Below are 27,532 nucleotides of genomic sequence, written 5' to 3'. Positions count from 1 at the left end.
AGAAAGACACTATATTTTATGGATTGTTTTAACAAAGGTCAGACAAAGCACGTCTACATGTCAAGTTAAATATCATAAAGTCTTACTGAAGGGGGGATTCAGACAATCTGGGACATTGGGTAATGTGGGACACCTAAGCTTCAGTCTGTTTATTTCCTATTGCATGACAAGGTCAATGATATAGGATTCTGAAAAGTCGATTAATGTTAAGGATATAAACCTGTCATAAATTAGACAATGTTCCTAATTGTTACCAAATTATGTTTATGGTGCATTCAAGCAATAAAATACCGTAGAATTGTTTTAAACTGTTTTTAGTTGTCCCACTTTAACAAAAAGGATCAAACAGGATCGATAATGTGGGACACCATGCATTGGGTAATCTGGGACAGTCAATCAAGTTCTCTGAATGAGGGAAATATGCATTTAGGGACTGAAGTAAAAAAGAATGATAAACTAAACAGATGTAACATATGGTCTGCAGTTGTCAGGAGTTAATGGCAAATCCAGTCTGTCCCTGTCTGTTTAAACTGATCTGGTCTGGTTAGTTAACTAGCACATAATCAGTTTGCTCTCTAAAGAACAGAGATGATCCAAAAAGCACAGAAGAAGTCCTGTGGTCTGCAGCCACTGGTTTCACCAAACATGTGGAGACGGTAATGGGTGATCGGTGATGATGATGGTCTCTAGCCCCAATAGAAAGAATAATCTGTTTTTGTTATTGTGGATGGCTGTTGAGTGATTTTATTTTTTATGTGACACACCTTTAATAGAATGTTTTAAATTAATATTAAGTTTGGTAATATTGAGCTTTGCATGCATTAAGCAAGGTGATTAAAGCTTTTTTAAAGCATAATGCAAGTGTCCCAGATTACCAAGTGTCCCAGATTACCAAGTGTCCCAGATTATCAAATTCAGGCAGAATTTTCTTTTTGGCCCAAAGAACTTAAAGATTACAGAAAGGTATAATATGTTGATCTAATATGTAAAATAGATATTGGAATAAGTCGTAGAAGTCAAAATTGCTAAAATGTCCCAGATTACCCAAATTCACCCCCTACATGTTGTTGACTATTGCCCTGATACTATGTTCTTGAAGTGATTTTGTATACTACAAGAAAATTTTATTTGTAATTTTCAGTTGTTTGATGGGATTCTGCTTTTATATTTTATTATTATATACACTGGGTATGAATCCATTTTTTTGTAAGCTTGTCCTCATCGTCAGGTCAAGAATAAACCTGATAATAAGATATGAGGTATATAAACAATGTAGTATATATTTGGATACAGTTTAACATGTGGTCACCCTTGGATACTTGTGTTATCAATTATTGTTTGATTAACAAAATGGTGCAGTAACATCTTTAGCATTAAAACTGACACAAATGAGAAGCAGCTATAAAATACATTTACAGACCACATTTTTTAATCTTTGTAACAAACTGAAGCAGCAGGAACTTTGAGCTCTGTGCTGATAGCTGCTGAGGCTTGGAACACTCTGATGTGGTTCTGAATGGGTCGTCCATTAATCAGAAGGTAAGTGGTTACATCAGGTTCGATCCCTGGCTCCTCCAGTCATCATGTTGAAGTGTGTGTGTGTGTGTGTGTGTGTGTGTGTGTGTGTGTGTGTGTGTGTGTGTGTGTGTGTGTGTGTGTGTGTGTTTTACACTGGTTTGTCAGGGAAGCGTATTGCATTCACACAAAACATTCAGATATATTTTTTTGAATTAACACGATTTTTTTCTGTTTTCACCCAAAAAAATAAATCCTGCTCTTTTTTTAGGGACAGCCTACCTCACAATCCCAAGAGAAGCTCTTATTAAGCATGGAGAGCATTGAAGCCAACATGTCCCAACTGTGTAGTTTGACCCAGTTTTATTTGGTTCGGGGTTGAGACATTTTGAGACACTTCAGTGCCTGTATACGAGATGAGAGCTTCCCGTTAATTCAGAAAAACAGCAATTTTGCAAAAAGCTTCCATAGTTTGTAATAGATTTTAAATTACATTTTTTTCATCTCTGGAACCCATAGCCAGACAGAAAGTGAATAAGCTATGAGGTTTGGGGAAGTGTGTATCACCTCCTGTGGAAGCCTCTGTGACATATGATTACCCATAACACCCTTCTGCGCAGGCCTGCAGAGAAGGGTGTTATGGGTAATCATATGTCAGTGCTGTGTTGGGTTTCAGCTTTTGGCACAGAGACAGCTGTTTGCAGTGTGCTGGGTTTCACTGGTTACACTGCCGCCCTCTAAACGCTGACCACGGAGGGTTAGGTTAACTTTTACCAAACCTTTACCAGAACACTGGGCTCTTGACTGTAGAGAATCCTTATGGGTACAACTTCAATCAATCAATCAATCAAATTTTATTTGTATAACAACAACCAATAAGAGTAACAAAATGTGTGACATAGCACAGAGTGACAGAAAAATATACCGACTAGTTTGTTTAAATACTGTCTCCTTACCGGAATCAACGGACCAGTCATCGAACTCCTCAGCAGCAGCTCCTCTGTCAGTCATTGTATCAAACCCGCCCAATTTGAGATGAATGGTTGTGATCAGGATGGATGGAAATTGGTGTGAATAGGAAGCAGGTGGGGGGTGGGGGTACAAACCCACCTGCAAGAATGACAAAATCCAAGCACCTGCTCTGCTGTCCAGGAAAACAACCCATTCTGTCCTTTAGCTTTATCGTGGTGTCCACTCCTGAAGTAACATGTGTCTCTCACACAGTTAAATATTTAGCCATGTTCATCAGCTAGTTGCTGACCTGTGTGTTGTGTGATGCTTGTCAGGTAGAGTACCATGGATTCATCAGAACCTGCCCCTGAAAACAGCTGCCCATTCACCACTGGAAACAGCTGGATAAGAGCAATAGAAATACAGGCTGTAAAGAGGCTTAAATGCTAAAATGCTACTAACTGCAGAGTAAATTATTCCCTGTGGGTTCATCACTACATATAATCAATTGTTATGTTACACATGATAATTTTCTCTATTTTTAATATAGATTTTTTTTTTTTTCTCAAATCCTTTAGTTAATTTGACTCAGCTCTTAGTGTTGTGTGGTATTCACGTAGGTGAGCCAGCTCCTCAAACTCCCAGCCTGCTGCTGCACTGAACTTCTGTTGTGATGTTGTTGACTCCAGAGGATCCTCAGTGAGCTGGATTTGAGGACAATGCACCTAGAGGAAGTAGGTGCACCCCCCTATTTTTGCCATCAGGGGGCAGTGTGTGCCTTCTGAGAGAAATAAGATGTGAATTGATGCGATAAAAAAAAAATCTTTTACTGTTTAACAGTCTTATTGAAAACCAGCTGATAAAACTCACAAAAATCACTTCATGATAAATGGTATTGTCTTAAAAATATAACATGTACACAGCTCCATATCTCATCATGTGGAGAGTTCATGCTTAACTACTAATGGTGGTTATAAAAAAGTAAATAATAAGCAATATTGAAAAGAAAGGCAATCTCTCAAATTGTTCATCTTATCAAATACAGTACCAGCCTGCACCAACCACCAACACTTGTTCGCACTAGTGTAGCTGTGTCCCCAGGCTTGTCTGTGTGAAATGCAAATGCAGAAGTGCCTGCTGGGTGTGTGATGGAGCTGCCTTGCCCCTTACCCCACACTAGACTTGTTTCTACTGAAGAATGAAAATATGCACCGATATCCTGTGATTTATACACATGTCAGATCCATTAGTATCTGCTCACCTCCGGCTGAACTGATTATTAATCACACTGATTATTAATCTTGTGCTTATCAGACCAATAACTAACATGATGAGGATACCTGAGGTCCGACACGTCACTACTTCACACTGGCTCTTAATCTTTTCAATATTGATGGAAAACTGTTTTTATAATATCAGCTTATCTGACAATTCTTATGTCTTACTCTTGAATCACCCTTTTTTTTTTGCGTTACTCAATAGTAAGAACAAATGATAGTGTCTCATATAGTCACAAACCCAAGTGTTGCTTTGGATGACATGAATCAAAATGTAAAGATTTGATCACCCTTAACTTTACATAATACAGCAGCATTTTTTGACCTCAATAATAAATGGACTGCTTCTTTTTCTGGCACTCAAAGTTCTGTAAACAAGTATCAGTGAGTAAACGATGGGTGTATCAGAGCTTTTCCACAGAAAACCACATCTTGTTGTTACAGGAAATGACAAATGTCAGAACTGTGAGGGATCCGGAGTTGTTGGCTGTACTTTTAATCAATGCTGATGTCTGAATGCGAGCATACTTCAAATAACTGTTTCACAGGTACGGGCAGCTTTAGAATGTAATTCAGCCTCTGGGGAGAGGGTTCACCTTTCAGCACAACAATGACCACAGGCCAAGACACTGGAACAGCTTCAGGATGAGTCTCTCTGCTCTTCAGGGCCTCAGACACAAAGCCCAGACTTGAAGGTGGCAGTTCAGTGAAATTTCCATCCAATCTGATGGAACATGAGAGGATCTGATGTGCAAAGCTAAAAGGGATTAAACCACGAATGCTGGAAGCTATAATTGCTGCCAGAGGGGCTTCTACAGAATACTCAGTGAAGGGTCTGTATAGATTTGTGTTTGTGGTTCCTGGTTCAAATCCCGATTTTGGCAGGGGTCTTTGTGTGTGGAGTTTTGAGTTCTCCCCATGTCTGCGTGGAGAACTCCTTCACACATGCAGATTGGGTTTAGGTTAACTGAACACTCCTAACTGTCCACAGGTGTGAATGGTTGCTTGTCTCTATATGTTGGTCCTGTGACACACTGTCCAGGCTGCATCCCTCCACGTGGCTCCTGATCGATGCTAAAGATCCGTGAAGACAGTGGGTTTCTTGATGTAAAGTTCACACATATTAGTACAAAATGAATTTAATCCAAAGGTGTTTTAGTCTGGACCAGTGGCCCGGCTGAGAAAGGGCTGAAAACAATCGAAATCTCTGTTGAAACTATTTTTACAAGAAATTATTAGAGCTAACAAATACATATTTTACAAGACTTCAAAGGCTTTTGTTTTGCGATTCCAGCTCCCCTGCTCTGAGTGAATGCAAAGGCCAAGGTGCAGACAGTGAACTGTGTCACAGCCGAGCTAAAGAAGTACATTATTATGTGCGCATGATTAAAGCAGCTGCCACAAATAGTTGGGAAATCAACATCATAAAAGAGGCAGGTTTTGGAGTAATGACTGCACATCAATGCAGCACTGACTTTATTCTCAAACACATTATAAGAATCTAAAAATAAAAAAATCTTCATGGTAGTTGTTGCCCAGAGTTCCTTCATCTGCCAAAAAAAACACAGTAATACAAAGAGATACAGAGCGAGAGATATGTCTCTCATCAATCATCATCATTAACACTAAAACAAACCTTGAATTGATTAAAAAACAACATTAAAACACAGCCAACCCAGCAATAGTTATAGTTTTTTAAATAGCCTCTCAGCACAGAGGGACAGAGATGACAAGAGACCATGCAAACCCAATCAACTGCTCGCTCTCATTAACACTTCACACACTCACACATGCAGGTTGGATCCAGATCAATATTATCAACAGACATATGCCAGGAGGAGGAGCTGTCATTGTACAAAGGAGTATTTTTGTTTCTTTTCTTTTAACAAAGAATTCTTTGACATTTCATTATTTCAAAAGACTAAAATACATTGGATTTCTACCCCGGCACATGTGAGCCTCACTGCGAGAGAACAATTAACATTTCTTTTAAAAGCTACATAATTCAGTCACGACTGTGTTCAGCACTGCTTCAGAATCACATGTTTTTTTTGTCTCTATAGACATTTTATTGGACGTCAGTCCATACTACATCAAGCCGAAGGCTGATATTCATATAATTAGAGACACAATTTGTGAGAATCTGTTGTATTGGGTTATTAACCCTTCATTTGCGTACTGTGCTCCTCTGGCTTTGGTTGTAGAAGGATACAGCATTTATAAGGGGAAAGGGGAAAACGATCGACAGCTCACAAAATTATGTTACAGCAATTTACACTCTTTGAAATGATGTTAACACCATTTTTACAAAATGAGAAAGTAGATATGAAATTTTGAGGGCTAACTGGAAATTGGACAGAAGTATATACATTTATCAGCATGGTTCACAGCACAGTACCTGCCCACCACTTCTCACTGCTGTACACATTTTCTTTTCTGCAGAGAAAAGATCTGACGATGATCTTGTCAGTTTGTAACACTGTCCTTGTCCCTTAAAGGAGAATTAACACACAGAAATGCTCTTTTTTTTTGGAGTGTTGACCTCAGGTTTGGTTCAGGTTCAGGTTCAGGTGGTCTCTGTGTGGGTTGAGCCCCTCTTGGGTTAAGACCGGACGAGGCTTGTGTTGGTGTAGAGGTGAGGCTGGAGGTTTCCGTGGTGTGGCAGTTCAAGGGCTTGGCGGAGGTTTGTCCTGAGATTAGCTCAGATACAGAGTTTTGTCTCTCTGAACAGCTCTGTGAGGGGAGGAGAAACAGAATGAGCTTAAAGATGGAACAAAACAGTCAGAGACAGTGAACAATACAGTGGATATGTTTGACAGTGGAGGGGGCTGATATTAATGTTTATGGCTGGAATGCAAACAACAGGGCTGGGCCTATAAACACAAATGGATGACTGAATCATTGGTCAGTCTGTGAAAGGATTCTAAAAATGGACTTGTGTGAGACCGTATGATGGAGCAATTATCTCCAACACGTAAAAAAAAAATGGGAGAATACATTTGCCACTTGCCATTTTTCTCCTTTTTATATTCCCCTTATAAATTCCACACTCCCATAATCCCCTTTCTCCCTCCTCCATTTTGCATATTCTCAGCAAAGAAGTAAAGAACAAACAAAAAAAGAGAGGTCACAGTGAGAGTTTCCTCATTGGCCGTTGCTCTTGCTGGCGCCAACATTTTCTATTGCGTCATATGGGGGAGGGTTTACACAGGGACTGTTGCCAACTCAGTGTCTTTGTTGCTAGATTTACAGACTTTTCAGGATCTCTACCAAAACCTTTTTTTTTTCAATAAAGCAACAAATCCAGCGACTTTCTGGACAAACATTCGCTTCTGTCAGTAGAAGAAGGTCACTAGTTCAGCACCACAAGTACGAGGTGCTTGACATTATTAACATGCTAATTAGCATATTACATCATGCAGCAGTATTTAGCGACTTTTCAAGCAGGATTGAACTAATTTCCACAGAAACTCATTGTTTACAGTGGTTCCACAACAGTTTTCATCTACATCCTCAATTTCACATATTGACCACACACAGTCCACACATACATTAGATTGGATTAGACCTGGTCCTGTTTGGATACCAGGATGCAGGATTGTATCAAATTCAACACAAGAGTAAGTTACTCTTTAAAAACCCGTCATGGTCAATGACTCTACCTACCCGTTGCCGTGGTAATCCGTGCTCCAGTCCAGAGAGGGGTGGTGATTTGGTGTGTGTCGACCCAGCTGGTGGTAGTCCACTGATGATGGCATCACCGCTCCACCATTAAGCATACCTCCTCCTAATTGCTGGTAGTCAGACCGGAGAGAGGGAAGGTAGCCCTGAAATAAAAAATAAAACATTTCATGTAAAAGATCTATATTTATATAGATCTTTTCTACTCTTGATGACCACTCAAAACGCTTTACAGTACAGTTTTGCCATCAAATAATATTTCAGTTGCTGATACACAGATGTGTGTAATACCAGATGAGCAATGCTGCTGCAACAACAGGATGCATTTTCATGTTCCTGCAACAGGGGAGGTGCTAGCGAAAGGTTGGTGGGTTCTACTTTCTGATCTTTCTAAAGCTGACTGTGATAGAGTCTGATAACAGCCATGGAAGTGTGGTTTTAGTTTGCAGGTAAGAGAAGAGTAGCTGTCTATCACAACCAGACAGACTGTGAGGCGAACCTCACCCAGGGGACGAGATGCATCCAGAAGTTACTTTTAGTGGTTCCAATCACTGATTTGGCAAAACACTGCTATTTACTTCTTGAGTTGCCACATGTGGTTGCAAATACTAGAAATTCCTCTCTCATATCAAACACGCAGTGATCTCACTCACAAAACTCTCAGCAGCAGGAGTGGGGTTTTTACTCCTGCGTCGGAAACCACTCACCTAGTTGATGTTAGATTTGGGAGTGTGTCCAAAAAGTCTGTAACTTCACAAAACCAACTATTCAAAATCATTCTCACTTCATGCTTTGATTGGCCAACTGTGTAGCTGTGTGTCTCTTTTTCACTAAATGGGACACTATTAAGTTGAACAACCGAGTATTACACTATGAATGTCTTCCCGGAGAGTCAGTAATCCTTAGGCTTCAATTCTACTCCCTTGCAGACACAAGCTGAGGACACCAGTTGTTCTGATTATATCTTATGTCTAGTCCACTAGGAGGAGTGCATGAGCAGTTGGTGCCCTTGTGGCTTAGTGGCTGTGCAGACTGGTGAGGACAAGTCAGCCTGGACACAACTAATGGGAGGGTACATGACATCCCCTGATCACAAACTTCATGTCACCCTCATGTACTTGTGAATGTGGGAAGTGTAACCTTAGCTTTAGCGCTAAAATTTGCTTATAAAATTGCACTCTTTCTTAGTTACTAAAGCCTTTTTCAGACATGAGCTCCGTAGAAATCCGCACAATGGGGTCCGAACAGTCAGACACGTTCACAACAACAGGAAAATCTCCGGAGAGGTCATCCGGAGATATTTGTGTTTTTCATTGTTGCGTCCATCGCATGTTAGAAACGTCATCGACACGCCCACATCCTGGCACTGAATCCTCCAGAGAATCTCCTGCTGTTTTCTAACATGGGCTCATTCAAACATTATCCGAGTGAGTTTTTATTAAGGGGCTAGTCGGAGGAGCTCCGGAGAATGTGCTTCTCACATACAGCCCCTCCGGATATTTTCAGATACTGTATTCAGGAGTTCAATGCAGATCTTAAAGCATCTGATGTCAAATTTATACACAGAGGGATGTCAAATCAAATCAAATATACTTTTATTGTCCCATAGGGAAATTTGTCTTGGGCCAAAGTGCTATAGCAGCTGCTGTCAGACATATTTATACACTTTCCAAGGATATAATTACCTCCAATGTTGGTCAAACAAAACGTCCATTAATCCACTAAGAAACAATAGAAGCAAAGATGCTCCTTATAACTCCAGCGATTGAGACAAACAAAGTCATCCATTGATAGTTGACAATCAGGAACTGCTAATAGACAATTCTGGAAACTTGTAATGATGCCAAAATTTAATCAGAGCGGAGTACGAAAGTTAAATCCTTGACATACATCACAGTTTTACTACATGTGTTTAAAGGTTGATGTGTCTTATTTATTTCCTCTTACTATGTATATTAGTCTGTAGGCAGCTGAGAGCCCTTCTTCAGTAAAATGGTTTCTGATGAACATGGACACGAACCCAACTTAAGTGGAAAGGGAACAGAGCCATTACAGGTTCATCAGCAGTAATTACTGAGTAATTTGCCAGGAGGGAGGAGGGAAGCTGAGGAAAAATTAGGATGGAAAGGTAAGAGGAGAGGAAGAGGAGGAGGGGAAGAGAGGAAATGTAGTCTCAGACCGTAAGAGATGGGAAAAGGGAAAAATAAGCGAGTGCAGTGAGAAAAAGTGCAGGGGTGTGTGTGCATGGGAGTGCGAGAGAGAGAGAGAGAGAGACAGAGCCTGAAAGGGAAGTTAATCTGAGTGTTGTGAGTGAAAGAGGAGGACAGCAGGTGGTTGGGTTCTCCCCCTCGCCTCCCCCTCTCCTCCTCTACCTCACCTATTCATCCATTGTTTAGCAAATTCTTCTCCTTCACTCCTTCACAAAGACCCCATCTGCCTCTTTTGTCTCTCTCTCTCTCTCTCTCTCTCTCTCTCTCTCTCTCCCCCTTCCCCCATCATTTCCCACTCTGCACTTGGAAAATAAAAAAGTTAGGAGCTCTGTCACTGTGTCCTCTTTTTTTTTGTTTATTCTTTCCATCTTTGCTAAGAATATGCAAAAATGGAGGATTACGGGAGTGTGGGATTTAAAAGTGCTCTATAAAAAGGGGGATGGAATGGGAAGTGAGACTCCATCCCCCCATTTTTTAAACTACTTGGAAGAGACACCATCTGACCGTCTCACACCAGACTGAACACAAGTTCATATTTATTATCCATTACAGCCACTCGGCTTCCTCTTGTTTCGGTTAACGATCAACAGTGTTTGACTGACTGAGGCTACATGCATAACACTACGTTTTCGTTTGAAAATGGTGTTTTTCAAACTAAAACGATCTCTGTCCAAACGGGAGTATTGGTTACGTATCAGTTTTAATGCCTATCCATACTAACACGCCTAAACACTCGCACCATGTGACCACTCACGTACACACAGGAAGCATTTGTTTGTTAGTTTCAGAAAGAGCAAGGCTAGAAACTAGAAGCAGCAACTGGGAAAAGAAGGTAGCAGTTGGATCATTATAAAATGCAGAATTTAACTGCACAGCAGCTGTTAGCGAAGACAACAGAGTCAGCAACGCTTGTAATTGATTATCCATGTTGCATTCTACACTGGTAGCCGAGGCCAATGTCGGTTGTTTTCTTCCAGAGAAGGGTCATGTGATAAGAGCCTGAAGAATCAGTAGGCTACGTAGTGACCGGTTGTGAGTGTCTATGTCATTCTTTCTAAACATCTCCGTTTCTGCCCGTCCAGACTACAAAGCAGCCCCGAGATTTCAAACATTAACAGGGCCAGCAGCTTTTCCAAACTTCTCAGTTTTAGTGGCTCTAAAACTTAAACACTCTAAAAAGCCGTGTGGGCGCCAAGCATATCTGCAGCAGAGTTGTAGTATGGCCGTAGTTCCACTGATTGATTACACGAGAGATGGGTAGAAAGAGAGAGACAGAAGCAGAGAAGACAGATCAAAAATTGATGTCTGATTAAAAATTGGTTTTAGAAACTTGACAATTAACAACTATTTACAACTTTACATCTTCCTCAGTATTTCAACTTGTCTGTATAACATTATCTGTACTGTCTGTATTTTTTCAGGTCAGCTAATTCAGCACCAAATGTCCTAACGACTCAATAATGAACATGATTAATAATTAGGATAGGCTGGAATTAATCCCAACCACATCAATTTATTCAACTTAATCCAATACAGTTCTATTCTATTACTCAGGTCCACAAGGAAATGCAGATGTATTTTCTCCAACTCTAGCATCCATCTCATTTCCACTGTGCGTGTGTGTGTGTGTTGTCTCCTCTGCTGATATATTCATCTACTTCTGCATCTGTGCAGATTCTCCAGGATATGTGCATACTGAGTGTGATTGTGAAAAATAGTTTGATGACCCAAAGCACAAATTGAACAGTACAGATGAAACAGTGTGTGTGTCCCCATTCCATATTTAAGGAAAGTGAAGTGAAAATTAAGTACAAAAAATCTGTATACACATGAAAAAATAAATACATTATTGGTCTGTATTGTCCCACAATGTATTGGGCAAGGAACATGTGTGTTTGTGTGTGTGTGTGTGTGTGTGTGTGTTTTAAAAATAGAATACAGATAATATTCTAGTGTACAGTATACAAATAGTTTGTAGCATTAAATTACGACAAAGATTCTCTACTTCTGATGCAATCTCCACATCTGCCAATTCAGGCTGAGCTCTACACATCCATGATTTGAATCATTAGTCAAGATGTCACCAAAGCAGGAACCTTAAGCAACTTCAGTGAATCAATGTACTAAGCATTGGAAAACCAATCTATGGATGGTCAACTAAAATGTCATGGTAAAAACTCATTATAAAAACATTATATGGCATAATTCTTTTTCCACAGGTTTGCTGGATAAAGAGGGCTTGATATATAACACTATAGTAAATATGATTGGTAGCAAGTCTTATCCAAATCTCATCAGACACCATTAATGAACAAGCAAGTAAAACAACAAGTCAAAGTGACTGACCTGTGGCATGTTAGGTGAGTGTGTCATTCCCAGTGAGTGTCCACTGAGCTGCTGGTGCTGGTGCTGGTGGTGTGGACTATGTAGTCCTCCCAGGTGTGCCTGGCTATGGAGGGGAGGGGTGGATGCTGTCACCACATTGCCGAGCGAGAGAGCTCCCTGGTGCGGGACACTGGCCCGTGGCACAGTCCCTCTGGAGGACAGAGCCTGGAGCTGGGGGTGGATCTGGGTGTGAGGAGGAGACAGGTGAGGGCCGAGGCCGGGGCTTGAGGCGTGGGAAGGATGGGACGGGTGAGGGTACGACATGTACATGCCCGGGTGCTGATGGGGAGGGAGAGAGTGAGGGTGGGAGAGTGAGCTGGAGGAAGGGTGCTGGCCTGGGTGACCGGTGTAGACTGAAGGTTTGGGTGTAAACATTGAGGTAGAGGAGGAGGAAGACGAGGAGGAGTGGGGCAGCTTCATTTCAGATGGGTCATTGTAACTCTGGGGAAGGAAAACAAGTTTAAAAGAGAATCAGTTTTACAACCCTCTGGACTGACCTGTTTATTCATTTAACACATTAAAACCTCAGACGTCCTCTAGAAGAGCATCCGAACAGCACTGTAATGACAACAACCCCCTAAAACCTTCATTTCCCATGATTCATGACACTTTCCTATTTGATTTTAGCAAAGTATTGAATTTGTCATGTATTAAAATCCACATGTCTCATCCAGCTCTGAATCAGGGGGAGCGGCAGCTTCTTTTCTTATCTGATGTCAGATGGTACTGATGATGATGATGATGCTACTCACAGCAGGTTTTACTCAACACATCTGCAAACAAACACTTAACTATGGTGTTTCCACACATGGCTTAAATGACAGTAATTCCTCCCTCATGTCAAACTCTGCAGTTGTCTCACACACAAATATCTCGGACAGTGTTTTTTATGTCTGTCTTTTCATTGCAATGAAAAAATACTTCTTGTGGTTCAGTTTTCTTTTATTATCTTGTGCGACAGCAGTAATCTGCTCTGTGATGGTTCATCAAGAAAAACTGTCAATACTGATGTTCCCCATCCCTGGCTTAAAGGAGAATTGTGCATATGTTGCATCTGAATTGTGTGTGTGTGCATGTACTTGTACTTATGTACTTGTACTTGTACTGTGAGGACCATTTTGAGTATAAACCTTACTGAGTGAGGACATTTTTGGAAAGTGAGGACATTTTGGCCAGTCCTCACATACGTGTGTGTGTGTGTGTGTGTGCGTGCATGTGTGTGTAGTACCTGTGAGACCAGGCTAGCTCTGTAGGCAGCCAGTTGTTTCAGATACTCCTTCTTTGCTGTCTCTGTCTTCTTCTTGTACGACTGAAACACAAAAATTGTATTTCTCAAGAAAAAAACTCATTAATCAAAAAATAACTTCTACACATTTATTTAACTAGAAGTAACTCAAGAGTTAAGTAACAGTTTTTATTAATGTGAACTATCTTCAGTATTTCAGGTATAATCCTCATAAGGCTAATATTTCTTCCCATCTGACTCATTTATCCAATAACACACAACCATAATAATGAATTTCCAAAGCACCAACTACAACTCTTCTCTGAATGAGCTGAGTCGCCTGTTGTTGGCTATTATGCCAAGTCAGTCATAACAAATATTCTCAATTGTAATGTTAGACCTGATGTTTCCTGTCACAAAGACCATGTAGCTCCACTTTGACATCAGTCCACTGCATTGTTTCCTTTATCATTTAACACGTTATTTCTTCCCACTGGACTTTTTTTCCACCATCTATCAAAACTGAGAAAATATGACAGCCATGCTAGCAGCTCCATTAGGCTGTACTCAGGCACAGCTTTGCTTACAGAAAAAACTTTATTCAGTATTGGTCAGTAAGCTAACATGTGCACAACGACAATGTTAAAGGGATAGATCGCCCAAAAGATTAAAAACCACTATGCGGATGGAGGGGTGGGTGTTTGAGTCCACAAAACACTTTTCAAGTTTCAGAGGAAACATATGTATATTTTCTTGCAGTTTTTTGAGATCCCTATTAGTTTGACTGTCACTGCTATGATATGACTATGGATTGCTACCATAATTCTGTTTAAGATGATAATATGATCAACAGCGCTGATTTGCTGGTGGAGACTCTAAATGAAAGAAGGTGGATCTACCTGTTTCTGTTCCTCTCCCAGGCCGTCCCACATGGAGGCCACAATCTTGGACACTTCTCCAAAGGTGGCGTTGGGGTTCTGGGCCTTGATGTTGGCTTGGGTGTCCCTGAAGAACAAGGCATAGGCAGACACTGGTTTCACTGGCTCATTGGGGTCCTTTCGCTTCTTCTTCTTTGGCGTTTTCGGTTTCTTGATGTCCACTGTTGCTGGCCGCTTCTCTGCTCCGCTCCCATGCTGAGAGGAGAAGGAGGAGTTTGAGAACGAGCTAACTTTTAAGATAATATAAACTAAAAACTAAAACAGTGGTAGGAAAATAACATGGTTGGTTGTGTAAATGTTGTGTAGCAATGACTGTATCATTAAAAAATATGCTATGATGATTTTTCTTTGTTTTTGTAATTTTCCCTTCTTTCACCCTGGCCTTTGTTCAACTGGTGTACACATTTGGTTATTTACATTTATTATTATTCTGTACGAGTCCGTATATTATAATAATTAAATCATGTAATAGCAATTTAATAGGATGTTTTTTAAATGAACAATATCATTTGGTACTAATTACCAATAAAAGGGACATATTCAAATGGTACATTTATTAACTAACTAATTAATTCCAATTAAAAGACTATTAATTCAAAGAAGGTCAGCCAAACAAGCATCATTGTGAGATTTGTCTACAAACAAACATACAATCTAATCAATGTGAAGAATAACATTTCCAAAAATAAATAAAAGATAAATATATATTCAATGCTCAACATGACAAATACAATTTTGTCACAATGTTAACCTGTAATTAGCTACAAATTATGTAGTTTTAAATGGGACACTTTCATGATATGATCAGAAAAATAGCAGATCTGTAAAATAAAGAATTACTGTCAAACTAAAAGATTTCAAGTATATCGGTTCTGTCAGCTGGAGGATGAAACGGGCTTCAGAAATGTCAGCCTTTGTCCAGGATGACTGAGATGTGCACATTACATACAGTCCATACAGTATCTCTAATGTATTTTCCACCATTTTTACCAATGTACTGTACCCCTGTTGTGGGCTGTATCAACTTAGTTTACTTCTACCACCTGCTAATGTCAGTCTATTATTGAGCTATTATGAGATTCTTTCTCAGTATATCAATAATCAATTATTTTACCAGTGACAAGAACACAGAGAAAAGCAGCTATGCAGAAATCTCTCAAGTATAATAACCAAAAGTATTCTTACTAACTTGTGCTCATATATGAACCTATCACTTGAAGGGAGGCACTGATTAAATATGATCAAATATAGTTTTGTATCTAAATGATTTTTTCCTTTTATTATGACTATATTTCCTTTCTATTTTTTTTTTTGCCTAGTTGTTTTTTTTAATTTCATGATGTAATCTTAAAATGTATTTTATTTCCTCCTTCATGTTTTTAAATGTTGTTCTTATCATTTTCTTTGCCTTAAACAAGCTAGTGTAACATGTATAATGGCTTGTAATGTTGCCCGTCTACAACTCATAGCCGAAGAGAAAAATAATGCTGGTAACTCATAAACGAAATACTTTACTTTGCTTTACACAACCAAGCCGCCATCAATATCATGGCCAAAACAATAGGAACACCTGCCACCATGACACAATGGAGTACCATGGCACCACACACACTAAACCCACCCCAATGGTCATACAATTGAAACAACAACTCTCTAAAACAGCTTCAACACAAATTCAACAATGAAACCTTAAGGAAGATAGGATGTATCGCAGTGCTGCTGATTTGGACCACATTAATTCAATTCAATTGTATTTGTAAAGCCCCAAATCATAATATATATTATCTCAAGGCACTTTTATCGAGGTGTTCCTAATAACACGACGACAGAGTGTGTTATTCAACAGTATGGTTTCGTTTCCCCAGAATTTGAGCAGTCAGTTTGGTGCAGAGTGCTTGTTTTAGTGTGAGACACAGAACGAGGGAGCTGATTTCCATCTAGTTGATATGCAGGGAGAATGGGTCTATTATGACACATTACATTAGCATAACAACTCTTCACTGTCTACATGCACACACACACACGCACAGACACACACACAGACACACACACACGCACACACATACGCACACGCGCGCAAACACACACACACACACACACAGAGAAATGGTTGCTACAGCTTAGTGTGATATGACTCACTAACTGAAAGAAACAGAGGATTGTTTTTGTTTGTGTATACACACAATCGGCCACAACATAAAAAACAGTAACTGGTTATATATACAAATCCCCTCCAGAACTATTGGAGGGTCAGAGCTTATTCTTTTAACATCTTGGTGTAAAATATTTTTATGAGACGAGAGTGGAAATTTTCTGCTTTTATTTCCTGGTATTTGCATCTAGATATGTTGAACACCCTTTTGTTTGAACACACCCAATTTTTCAACTGACGATACTGGAACATGTGCCTGACAGGTGTTTATTGTCGCCCAGGTGTTGTCTTTCAGTTTGAATGTTTAAACTTCAAATAGCTAATTTTGTCTTAAACTTGGGTAAGTCACAGATAAAGTTGATTTGAGTCATTGTAAAATACATTGGGCAAAGCAGATACATCGATTGACTGAATTGAAACTGAATGTTTGCTGATTGATGACTGAGCAATAAACATCGAACAGATCGACCAAGGACAACAACGACTGATGACAGGGCGTGTGAAGAAAAACCCCAAAACAACACTGTCACAAACAAAAAATCTCACAGCCAGTGACATCAGCATCAACATCAAATCTATCCTTTGTCTTAAATTTTCTGGCCTGTCCATGCTTGTATTTTTTCATGACTAGATTTTTGTAATGCCCTCTTTACAGGTATTACTCTACTGCTGCTAGATCCACTGGTTCAAGAAAACATGACCATACACCAACTCAGGCCTCCATCTTTGGCTTCCTGCTTGTTTTTGTATTGATTGTAAAATATTTTTGCAGTACAGGCCCCAAAACTCTGCAATGACTTACCTGCTGAGATCAGAAATACTATATCTGTTACCACTTTTAAATCCCTTCTCAAAACACAATTTAAAAAAGCCTAAATGTGTGTATTAAAATGCATTTTTATTTAACTTGATGACTGTTGATGACCTTTTGTAGAACTTTTTAGCTTTGTTAATAATTTTTACAGAAATAAAGCTCATTATTGTTATCATTAATATTAAGTAACCCATGTGTGTGCGTGTGTGCTTTTTACCCTGAGTCCATCATCATTCTCATCCTCATGTGCTGAACTGGAGGGAGATGGTGTGGCAGATTTACTCTCTGGAGGTGAGGGAGAATTATGGGTGACAGAGTTGCCGCTGAGCCCCAGCTGGGATTGGTTGATGGTGGACAGCTGACTCTGTTGAGACATGCCTGATTGGTTCCTGGGTCCAAGAGCTGCTTCAATTGGCTGTTGGCTGCTGGTAAACCGAGAATCGGAGTTCACCATCTGCTGCATCTGTGCAAAGACAGCAAGCGATCATTGCAGTGAATGATTCTGACGACTGGATGGAAGATCAACCAACGTCTACACAACGTTCCTGTCTGCCACTTCATTGTTTGTTTTTTGCGCCTCTAAAATGATCTCTGTCCACGCAAAGGTTTTGGCACAAAATCAGGTTTAATAACCATCCCTACTAACAGGCCTGAAAACGCAGGCCATATCGAATGATCACATGAACACTCATATACACTGATACGCATGTAAGGAGTTGTATCATTGCAAAATGCAGAGTTTAACTGCACAACAGGGTCAACAACACTTGTAATTTATCATCCATGTTGTGTTCTACACTGGTGGCTGAAGCTAATCCGGTTGTTTTCTTCCGGAAAGGGGTCATATGATGGGGGCCTGACAAATTAATGAAGGCTTTTAAAGACAAGTCGATATTGAAACATGGATCAAACTGAATACTACAATGCTGCTCTGTGTCTGCTAGTGTGAACAGAAAACTGTTTGCTAACACATTCACTACAACGTTATAAGGCTTCTAGCTGGTGAACATAGTGAAGCATTTATCAGCTAAAAAGCCTGTGCATTTTCAATAGGAGTTGCTGGAATCCATCAGGTGACTAGAAAAACAACAAATAAAAAAAAAAGTGTTTAGGCATATGCTTGTCCTAAATAGTCAAAAAGCAATTTAATTCTGCTTAAAACATCACTGAGTCAGGTCATATTTTTTCTTTTATATAAGGTTTGTATCTAATATTCCATGATGGAGTGAACAGAAGGTGTGCTGAAACAGTATCTGAGCGACATAACATGTTCATGTAACAGACCTACTTAGGCTTTGAGACAGGCTCTGCCTTTGCCTGATAGGATTTGTACAGTGTGCAGCCGTCCAGGATTCACTAATAATGAAGTCTGATAGTAACCATGGCAACCGGCAATACAGGTCAGACAGAAGATGGGATCAGGAGTCATTTAAAACGTCAATTCCAACTCGTCTGTAAATACATCAATATAGATTTTAAACTCCATTTGCTACACTCCACAGAAGCGGCTACAAAACTTGATCGGGAGCAAATGTTATGATGTCCACAGATGCAGATTGGACAGATAAAAGCACAAGTGTATTACCTTGTACACTCAGATCCTCAATAATTTGTCAGAGAGCTGTTTGCTTCGATATTTAAAGTGAGGAGACATCATATAAGACTTATTTTTTGTACAATACGATAAATAAATGAAAAGAAAATTATAACATATCGGCTTAAATATGAGACAATTTAAAAAAGTGGTGGTCCTCTTACATTTGAAGATGACATGTTTATTAACCCCCCACCCACACACACGTGCGCCAGCACAGCACAGCACACAATACCCCCAGAAACCAAGAGAAAACCTGGAAGAATGCATAATATTTCCTTTAAAATATATGTCCCCCAAATAGACAATGGAGGCAATCTTGAATAAATAAAGGTCATCTTACATTTTTTTCATTAATGTTGATATTTAAATGTCACATCAAAATACATCTTAGTAAAAACTGTAGCTCCAGAGCCATGAGGTAAACTACGACACAGTAGTCTTAAGCAGTTCTGGACAAATGGATTGAATATTATTTCGTGGCATATTTTTCCTTTGTGCTCCAACTGTCAACCATTGTGTGGTGTAGCTTCGTCAACTGACATTGCCAAAATGTGAACAACTGATGAGTTAGTCATCAGTGGTATTCTGTTCATTTCTCAGGAAAACAAAAGTTATCACTGCTAAGACCTGCAGCATGGGAACTTTGACACGTATTATAGCAAAATATGAAGATGGGACTCGGTTGATGGCGTGTATTGAGAGTTTCCTCTTAGTAAGCATTGAATAATAACGGATGTGGTCTTCTACGCACTGCCCCTCTTGGGAAAGCATAGCCAGGTTACTGGCAGCAGGCTCTGAATACAGCTGCGGTATTTAGACGGAATGCACAGTGACATTTCTCTAACTTTGGAACAGGTTTCACATTGATGTGCGTACCAGAAAGACGTGCTGAAAAATATCGGCTGTGGTTTGGTACTGGTTGGGGTAGGACTTCGATAAACGTCATCGTAGTGAACAGTCAAAATATTCCACTGTCATATGCTCTCGAAAGCTTTTCACTCTGATCTCACGTACAAGCTGAGATATTAATGATGCATTGATAAATAAATAAAATACATGGATTTAAATGAAGCAATCAACATTTTTTACTGGTTTATTTGGTTGTTGGAAATATGTTTGGGCAGGTTGGGTTTAATGATTAAAAATTATTGTTTTATTTGTATTATGACTATTAAACTGCGAGGATCAGGATGAGAGATTGAATATTTACAAAACTGAAAAGAGAGGAAATATATGGGAGGGGATGGAGGTTCTGTATTATACCTCTGATTTGAATGGTTTGCATGGTAACATCACTGGCAGTTGACTGGAATAAGAGGTCACACAGCCCCATGAAGAGCCCAAATCATTATCAAAATTAAACCACACATGTTAAATAAAACAATGCATGGATTTAAAAGAACTAATCAAACCTCTTAATGGAAAACATTTCGTTTTCAGAAACATTTTTGGCAAGTCTGGATTTAATGACTAAAAAGTACTATATATTATCATATTATTGTTCTTTTATTATGACTGTATTATAGGAATTAATCTTCAAGGCTAAGGATGACAGATTGAAACTTAAAAATTAAAATAGTTACTTTACTAACATTTTAAACACAAGAGAAGAAATTTAAAGAACGGGAAGGAGCTACTGTATTTAAGCTCTAATTTGAGTGGTTTTGTGTGGTAGCATCACTGGCAATTAATAAGAATAAGTTGTCACAAGGTCACAAAACACAACGTAGAGCACCTAACTTAAACACTGTTGAACCACACATTTGGAAATTTAACAACGGGAAAAGTAGAAACCTAATTTTCCTTCTGGCGTTCACAAAATCATTTCTGTTGAAGAATGAAGGGAGTAAGAGAGGGGGAACCCCTGAAGGGTGAGTAATGACTGACTCATGTCATGAGGGAGGGAAATTTTGATTAATCATAAACCAGGGGCACATCTTCACATAGGTGTCATTAATGATGGTATTTCAAAATGTAAAGTAGAGCAACAAAATCCCAACAAAATCCCAACAAAATCAAACAAAATCGTTTTTTGCTTTTAGGAAAATCAGAACTTGAAAATGTTTAATTGTATTTACTATTATTGTTGCACAAAGACATATGATTGAAAACAAAACTATGAATCTTTGGTCTGAATTACCAAAACATGCAAACAATGGCAAGCTATAAAACATTGTTGTTTCTCCTTACTATATATAGGGTTAATATTAGGGTTGGGCCATCCATCACTGATGCAGTCAGTAATCGTGATGTTGAACCCAACATAATGACCCCACCCCCACACTCACCACACACACATAAATTCTAGTGTCTCCTCTATGGCGTAGAAAAAATACATTTATTACTTATTTCTTATTTATTACCTATCTGCAGGGATTTCCCCAGGGATAATCAAGTTGAGTTGCAGAACGATTGAATATACTGTAGAGAGCCGGCCAGAGAAGAGTGAAGGAAAATGAAAATGAAGGATTCTAATTATTACAATAGATCCTTGTGCTCAAGAAACAGCTTATTTAATCACACAATATATACGACCCAGTGGATGCACGTTCTAACAAAATCTTTATTAATGAGCATTGTCCCTGTAATTTTAAACTGAATAAATAAATTATTTATGTTCAAACATAACATTTTTTTTAAAAAATCTATACCTGGTGCTCAATTTCCTCAGTAAATGAGAATAAATAGTCTTAAATTGCATTGCAAAACCAGAGCTCCTAGTGTTTTTATGTCTTTCCATTAAGATGATGCTGATGATGTTAATAAGTTTTTTATGAAATCAGTACTATTAGTACTTTTCTTTTGAGTATTTTACTTTGCTACCTTTACAGTTAAAAGTATTACATTAAAAACAATTCAAATGAAGTTATGCTTGACTGTGTGAGAAGGATCGGTACTGGTGTCAGAACGAGCAGTGAAGTTGTGGAGGACTTTGCAATGGAGAAGACTGATGCTCAGACAGGTGAGTGTAACAACTGACTGATCGGTGTAAGTCACTGTACAGAGGAGAGCATCATTAACCACCGCGTTGCCCGGCAACGTAGCCCTTTGTCTGTGTTTGTCAGCTGCAGCCGCTGTGGAGTTTATGTTGTTTATACATCTTGGCCTTTTCTGCTACTTATTTCTATATAAGTGGCAGATATTCTATATAAGTGGCTATATATCACTACATAATGTCTTTGGATACCTGCTTTGGAATTCCTACACTTGTAATTATCAATTATCAATTGTCAGTTTTATGCACAGGCTTCAAAGTGCCTCACCAGAATTTATTGGCTAGCATGGTGTGTGTATATATTCGTAGCCAAGGATGTTCTTTCATTTGACAGTTTTGTGATTTAGCATAATTCCAGCATATGAGATTCCTAACCTTTAAAGAAGGGAAGCTTCTTTTAAATTGGAACTCAGTAGTGTTTACTCAGATTACATGATTACTGATGAACTTTGTCTTTTCATTTGAGTAAATTCTCCTTGAGCAAAATTTCTTTTAAGCAACAGTATTTTACTTGAGAGCAATTTTTCAGTTCTCTATTTCCAACCCTGGATGTCAACAATAACTGCTACTGAGTAGTTGCCTCCTCTCGGAACACACACGCACGTACACACATGCACACACCCCATCCACCCTGTTTAGACTGAGCCAGGCATGGTTGCTAGGCAACCATAATTCATGGACTGGCACTAAATGTATGTTAGTATGAGAATATAAAAGCGAGCTAGAGAGAGAGAGCGAGAGAGAGAGAGAGCGAGAGAGAGAGGCAGGGCATAGACAGACAAAGATGGAAAAAAGGACCTTCTCTTCCCGATACAAAAATCATTATTTCCAATGTTACACACATAACAGACAGGTTAGTCACAATCAAATGAATAAGAAAGTTATTAAAAGCAGTCTGCAGTGTTATTCTAGTGTAATTCTAATTCGAGGCCATCATGAGGTTTCATACTGACACTTATTATAACAGGCAGCTTTAATATGAAGACCGAGACAACAGACAGACTGACAGATGAAACTGTGGGAGGGGAAAAGGTTTAATTGATAATAAACTGGTCTTTATTACAGACACTGACACATACACCTTCTGAAACCCAGTTTATGTGACAGTTGAAGTAAATGTAAGTCTCAGGTCTTTTTTTTTACTGTATGACACAGTTAGATGTTCTAAATGTCACAGCTAAAAGCAAGACTTTCACTTTACTGTGAAATGAGAACTTAAAATATGAGGCAAATGTCAAATCAACCAGCTGCCATGATTGGCTTTCAAATAACACTGCCCCGGGCAATATCCGATTTCACATAGTTGAACTGAATAAAATATGAAAGAGTATAGTTAAAATATATCTGCTGGATGTCGGTTCAAATCTCAAGGCTCACCAAGATCCTTAATTTTATCCCAATAATTAAAAGTCAAAGTATTTTTGTGCAAGACATATAGAAATAGTCCATCTTGTATCAGCACACAGTTTAAGTGAGATTTTTAAAGCATGTATTTGGTCAGCTTCAGTGTCAGGTATTTGAGTGGTTTTTACCATGACAAAAATATCCAAACCTTTCTAAAAATATCTTGCACTTCTACAACATAAACACTGTTTCCACAGCAGGAGCTTTGCCCAGGCACTAGGAACCCATTTTTATTTATTGTATTTTTAAATGTTGTTATAAAACTGTAAAGAAGCTCTGCATTTGAAAGGTTCTGTACAATTCAAACTGCACTGGCCTCTGATGTTTAACTTTAGAGAACATAAATGGAGATCATTGACCCAAGCCAAAGTCACAGAGAACTCTCATTTAGACATCATTCACAGGATCGACATGAATGATGTGGTAAATGTAAAATGTTTTGAAAGTATATTATAAAAAACTGGAATGGTTCAGCGCAGACCTCCTCTGAGGCTCAACATCCCCTTATGAAACCACATTCAAATTTACTAGATCCAGATATTTATTTGGATTTGCACCAAATTGCACACACATATAAATATTAATACCCTCTACATGTCTGATTTTATCATCAAAATCCATGAATTATATATTAATTCCTATCACTAGGTTGAGAAAGGCTGGCACTGTTTACTAAAATCTGAAGCTGATAAACTGACATGGTCCGTGTGTGACCATATACAAGAGTCTGCTTGAGTCTGAAAAAAAACAAGGACAAGACAACTTTACTTTTGATCGTTCTTTTAAAGTCTCCTTCCACTCAATTTTTTACTTTTATGTTATGTTACTTAATTGTAATGTATGACTGTCTCTGTGTAGAATGATGTACACATTTGTTTGACACTATAAGACTAATTTCATATTCCTCTGCTGAAAGTGGAAACATTTATCTGTGCTCACCTCAAATGACACAAGTATGTATGAGTAGGAGTTGTGAAATCACAACTACTGTGGAAGCCAATCACAGCTGAAGTAGGAGGCAGCAGTTCAGTTTTTGAAATAAAACACTTGCACATATAGGGGATTTTCAATGAAGGAAAGGGAGCAGATGTAAATTCAAGATTTAAAAAATAAGTCTGGAAAAACCATATCAGATACAAACTAGAAGGGCCCAATCTTGTCATTTTAAAGAAAAAACAATAATCTTGGATCCACTCTAACATTTAATTCGTTATTCCTGGGGTAAGCCGCACCCAATAACGAAATTATAGTTTAGATTTTACATAATCCTGCTAAACGAACACACAAACAAACAGATGAAAACATAACTTCATTGGTCAAACTTATTATTATTCCAAGCTGAGCATTTTTATAATTCATAAAATATACAATATGGGTAGTTTAATGTACATAGCTCTCTTTCATTTCAGAGTAAAAATGTCTCATCAGTGAATACTAATGAAAAAGCTGAATGATTTGCAGCGCCTGTAAGCATCTGTAACCTTTGATTTAGGAGACTAAAGGTCACCTTCGCTAACGTCATTTACACGTCACTGCCACTTTACATGTCATGTTGCTAAAAATACATTTCCATTCATTTTCACGTAGTATGTATGTGATTTGTTTTTTGACTACTTACCACAGATAGTGTGCTGGTCATCGGGCCGCTGTCTGGGCTGAACGTGCCGCCATCTTGGTTCAACATAGCAGCTCCATCTTGGCCACCGGACATGCCAGGCAGGTCCATGCCCTGCAGCTGGTAGAGGTGGTGTGGAGCGGAGCTGGACGGAGGCTCCAGAGAGTGGTATGGTCCAGAGGGGGAATTGTGTGAGATGTGGGGGGGCATCATGTGGTCTGGCAGGTTCTGGGGGGTGATAGGAGGGATGTTGAAGTCCTCATCACCCAAACCACCAACTGAGTATGACTGGAAAAACAGAAAGACACAATTAAAGACGCATACAATGCATTCTTTTTACATCCTGTTACTGTGTTGTGAATCAACAAGAATGACCTTTTGGAGACCAAAGGCTCATGGGGAAAAAAATGTTGTACGATCTTGACGATATCCATGATCCACAACTGCAACATTTACACTCCCAGAGATCCTACATTTTCCTCCCAATAAGTAAAGTCAAAGTATGTTTGTGCAAGACATACAGCAATAATCCATCCTGTAATAAATCTTTTGAGTATCAGCACAATTCCAGTTGGATTTTTAGAGAATGTAGTTGGTCAGCTTAAGTTCACTTCAGTGTCAGGTACCACTCACGTACACTGGGCATTCATGTGACGGTGTACACAATGGCAATGGCAATTATATTTATATAGCACATTTCATTCGAAGAAACTCAAAAAGAACAAACAAATATATAGAAACAGATGTAAAGGTGTATACTATAATAACTAATACAATGAAAATGAAATGTAATACAAGAATATGATAAAATAAAGCATACATCAAATGCACCACACAATTAGACATAAATCATAGCACTCAAATGATACAATTAAACAGCAGCTGAACAGGAAACATGCATCACATATGGACAGACTAGATACAGAAAATGGCATGAAAGGCCTGAGGGAACAGAAATGTTATAAGTTTGCTTTTGAAAGTTGACACTGTTGTGACGGACCTCAGGTCAGCAGGCAGCTTGTTCCAGACAAATCTTTGTGACTGATCTGAGAGGCCTGACCGGGTTCTATCCAGTAAGCAAGTCAGAAATGTACTGTGGAGCTAAACCATTAAGTGCTTTGAAAACTACAAACAGGATTTTTAAGTTGATTCTGTGTTGTACTGGAAGCCATTGGGGAGATTTTAGTACCCAGGTAGCATTTGGTTGTTGGTTGCAGAAAAAGCTAGGCCACACAAGAGAGGCAGCAATGGCGAAAAGTAAGAGCAGAGACAGCACTGTAAAATGCAGAGTTGAACTTTATCCATGTTGCATTCTACACTGGTAGCCGAGACTAATGCCAGTTGTTTGCTTCTGGAAGGGGGTCATGTGATAGGAGCCTGACTAATCAGCGAAGGCTATGTCATGAAGGAAAAGACCCGAAAAGCAAGTTGTGGTGAGGGTCAACGTCATTGTTTCCAAACGTCTGCATTTATGCCTGTCCGCACTGAAAAGCAGCCTCAGAGTTTTCAAACTAAAACAGGGTCTCCATTTTAGCAGCTCTAAAACTACATAGTAGTGTGGATAGCGGTTGTATCCGTAGCAGAGTCGATGCATTTTCAAAATAAAATGTAGTAGCATGGATGTAACATAAGGCGGTCACATTCTATCTAACTAAGGACAGTGCTGTTCAAAGATGTGGACAACGTGGGATTTTAGATGCTGATGCAGGTGACCATTTTGAAAACCTGCACAGAGTGATTCAAGTCATGAATTGTGATTGTATGATAATACGATTGCGGTATGATTGTTTGGGAATGTCGCCCACTACTACATGAAACATTAGTTTCAGAGATAATAGATGGAAGAAATGGAAAACCTGCTTATCACCATTATTTTTGGAATGTTAAATTCCTAAACATCTCTGTGTTGAGTCATGTAGTCATTCTTCCTCAGCCTGAGCTCCTATCACAGACTAATTATCCCTAATGATACTCACAGCCTGAAAGAAAGCCTCATGAACAAAGTCTCAGTCATTCAGCAGCAGTACAACACGGTAGTTTATATGTACAAGTCCCATTTGCTTGAGAGAATATGCAGAGGGGGCTCTTTGTGTGTTAAAACACAACGGTGCTAATCTGACATGCAAAAAGAAAACCAGGAGCAGTCCTGTATATGATAATGAATTGTTCTGAAAGCAAAGACAAATGAGAGGAAGACATGAAGAGGGAAATGGAGTGAGAGAATCATGCAAGAGAAAAGTGAGAGACCCGAGGGCGAAGAGAGAGGCAGTGTTGGAGAAGCCCTCTCATACTAATCTGACAGAGGAGATCTTTTATAGAGAATGACAGCCTTTTCTGCTTGGCTAGCCACACTCCTTTGCTCTTCATTTCTCTCCAGCCTTCTTCCTCCACCTCTCTTTTGCTTGCTCACTCCTATGATCTCATCATCACTTTCTCTTTTATCTCGCTCACTCCTCCATTCTCTCTCTCTCTCTCTCTCTCTCTCTCTCTCTCTCTCTCTCTCTCTTTTCTGATCTGTCTCAAACCCTGACGCAGTGTTGCGTTATGGGTTGCATGACTTGTGTTGTATGATGTATATGCTCTCAATGTAATGAGCGGCCACTGTAGTAAATCGTGATTTGAGTTATTTTTAAAGTGAAATGTAGGAAACAGTAATGTGCAATAGGAGATGTAGAAAATGATAAAACATCATCTCAACTTTTCATCTCCCCACTACAAAAACAAAGTCAGAGATAGAATCTGAGCACCTCTTTAAAAGTAATTCAGGATTTCT

The 27,532-nt window shown here is 39.1% G+C and overlaps 1 protein-coding gene across 3 annotated transcripts in view; it reads right to left on the bottom strand.

Moving 5' to 3' along the window:
- Positions 1-5,181: 5,181 nt before the first annotated feature.
- tox (thymocyte selection-associated high mobility group box) overlaps positions 5,182-27,532 on the bottom strand; it is a 46,882-nt gene continuing 24,531 nt past the window's right edge. For all 3 annotated transcript variants that reach the window (XM_035169566.1, XM_035169565.1, XM_035169567.1), the window contains 7 exons: positions 24,763-25,047; positions 17,366-17,611; positions 14,144-14,377; positions 13,248-13,328; positions 11,981-12,460; positions 7,410-7,570; positions 5,182-6,476 (listed from right to left, as the gene is read on the bottom strand). In XM_035169566.1, coding sequence (XP_035025457.1) covers positions 6,440-6,476; positions 7,410-7,570; positions 11,981-12,460; positions 13,248-13,328; positions 14,144-14,377; positions 17,366-17,611; positions 24,763-25,047 — 1,524 coding nt within the window. In that variant the 3' untranslated portion in view covers positions 5,182-6,439. The remainder of the gene's footprint in view (positions 6,477-7,409; positions 7,571-11,980; positions 12,461-13,247; positions 13,329-14,143; positions 14,378-17,365; positions 17,612-24,762; positions 25,048-27,532) is intronic.

The sequence above is a fragment of the Hippoglossus stenolepis genome, chromosome 11, assembly GCF_022539355.2.
Source record: "Hippoglossus stenolepis isolate QCI-W04-F060 chromosome 11, HSTE1.2, whole genome shotgun sequence".
Classification (NCBI taxonomy): domain Eukaryota; kingdom Metazoa; phylum Chordata; class Actinopteri; order Pleuronectiformes; family Pleuronectidae; genus Hippoglossus; species Hippoglossus stenolepis.
Note: the sequence above shows the minus strand (reverse complement) of the source record. Positions and strands in the feature narration are given on the sequence as shown.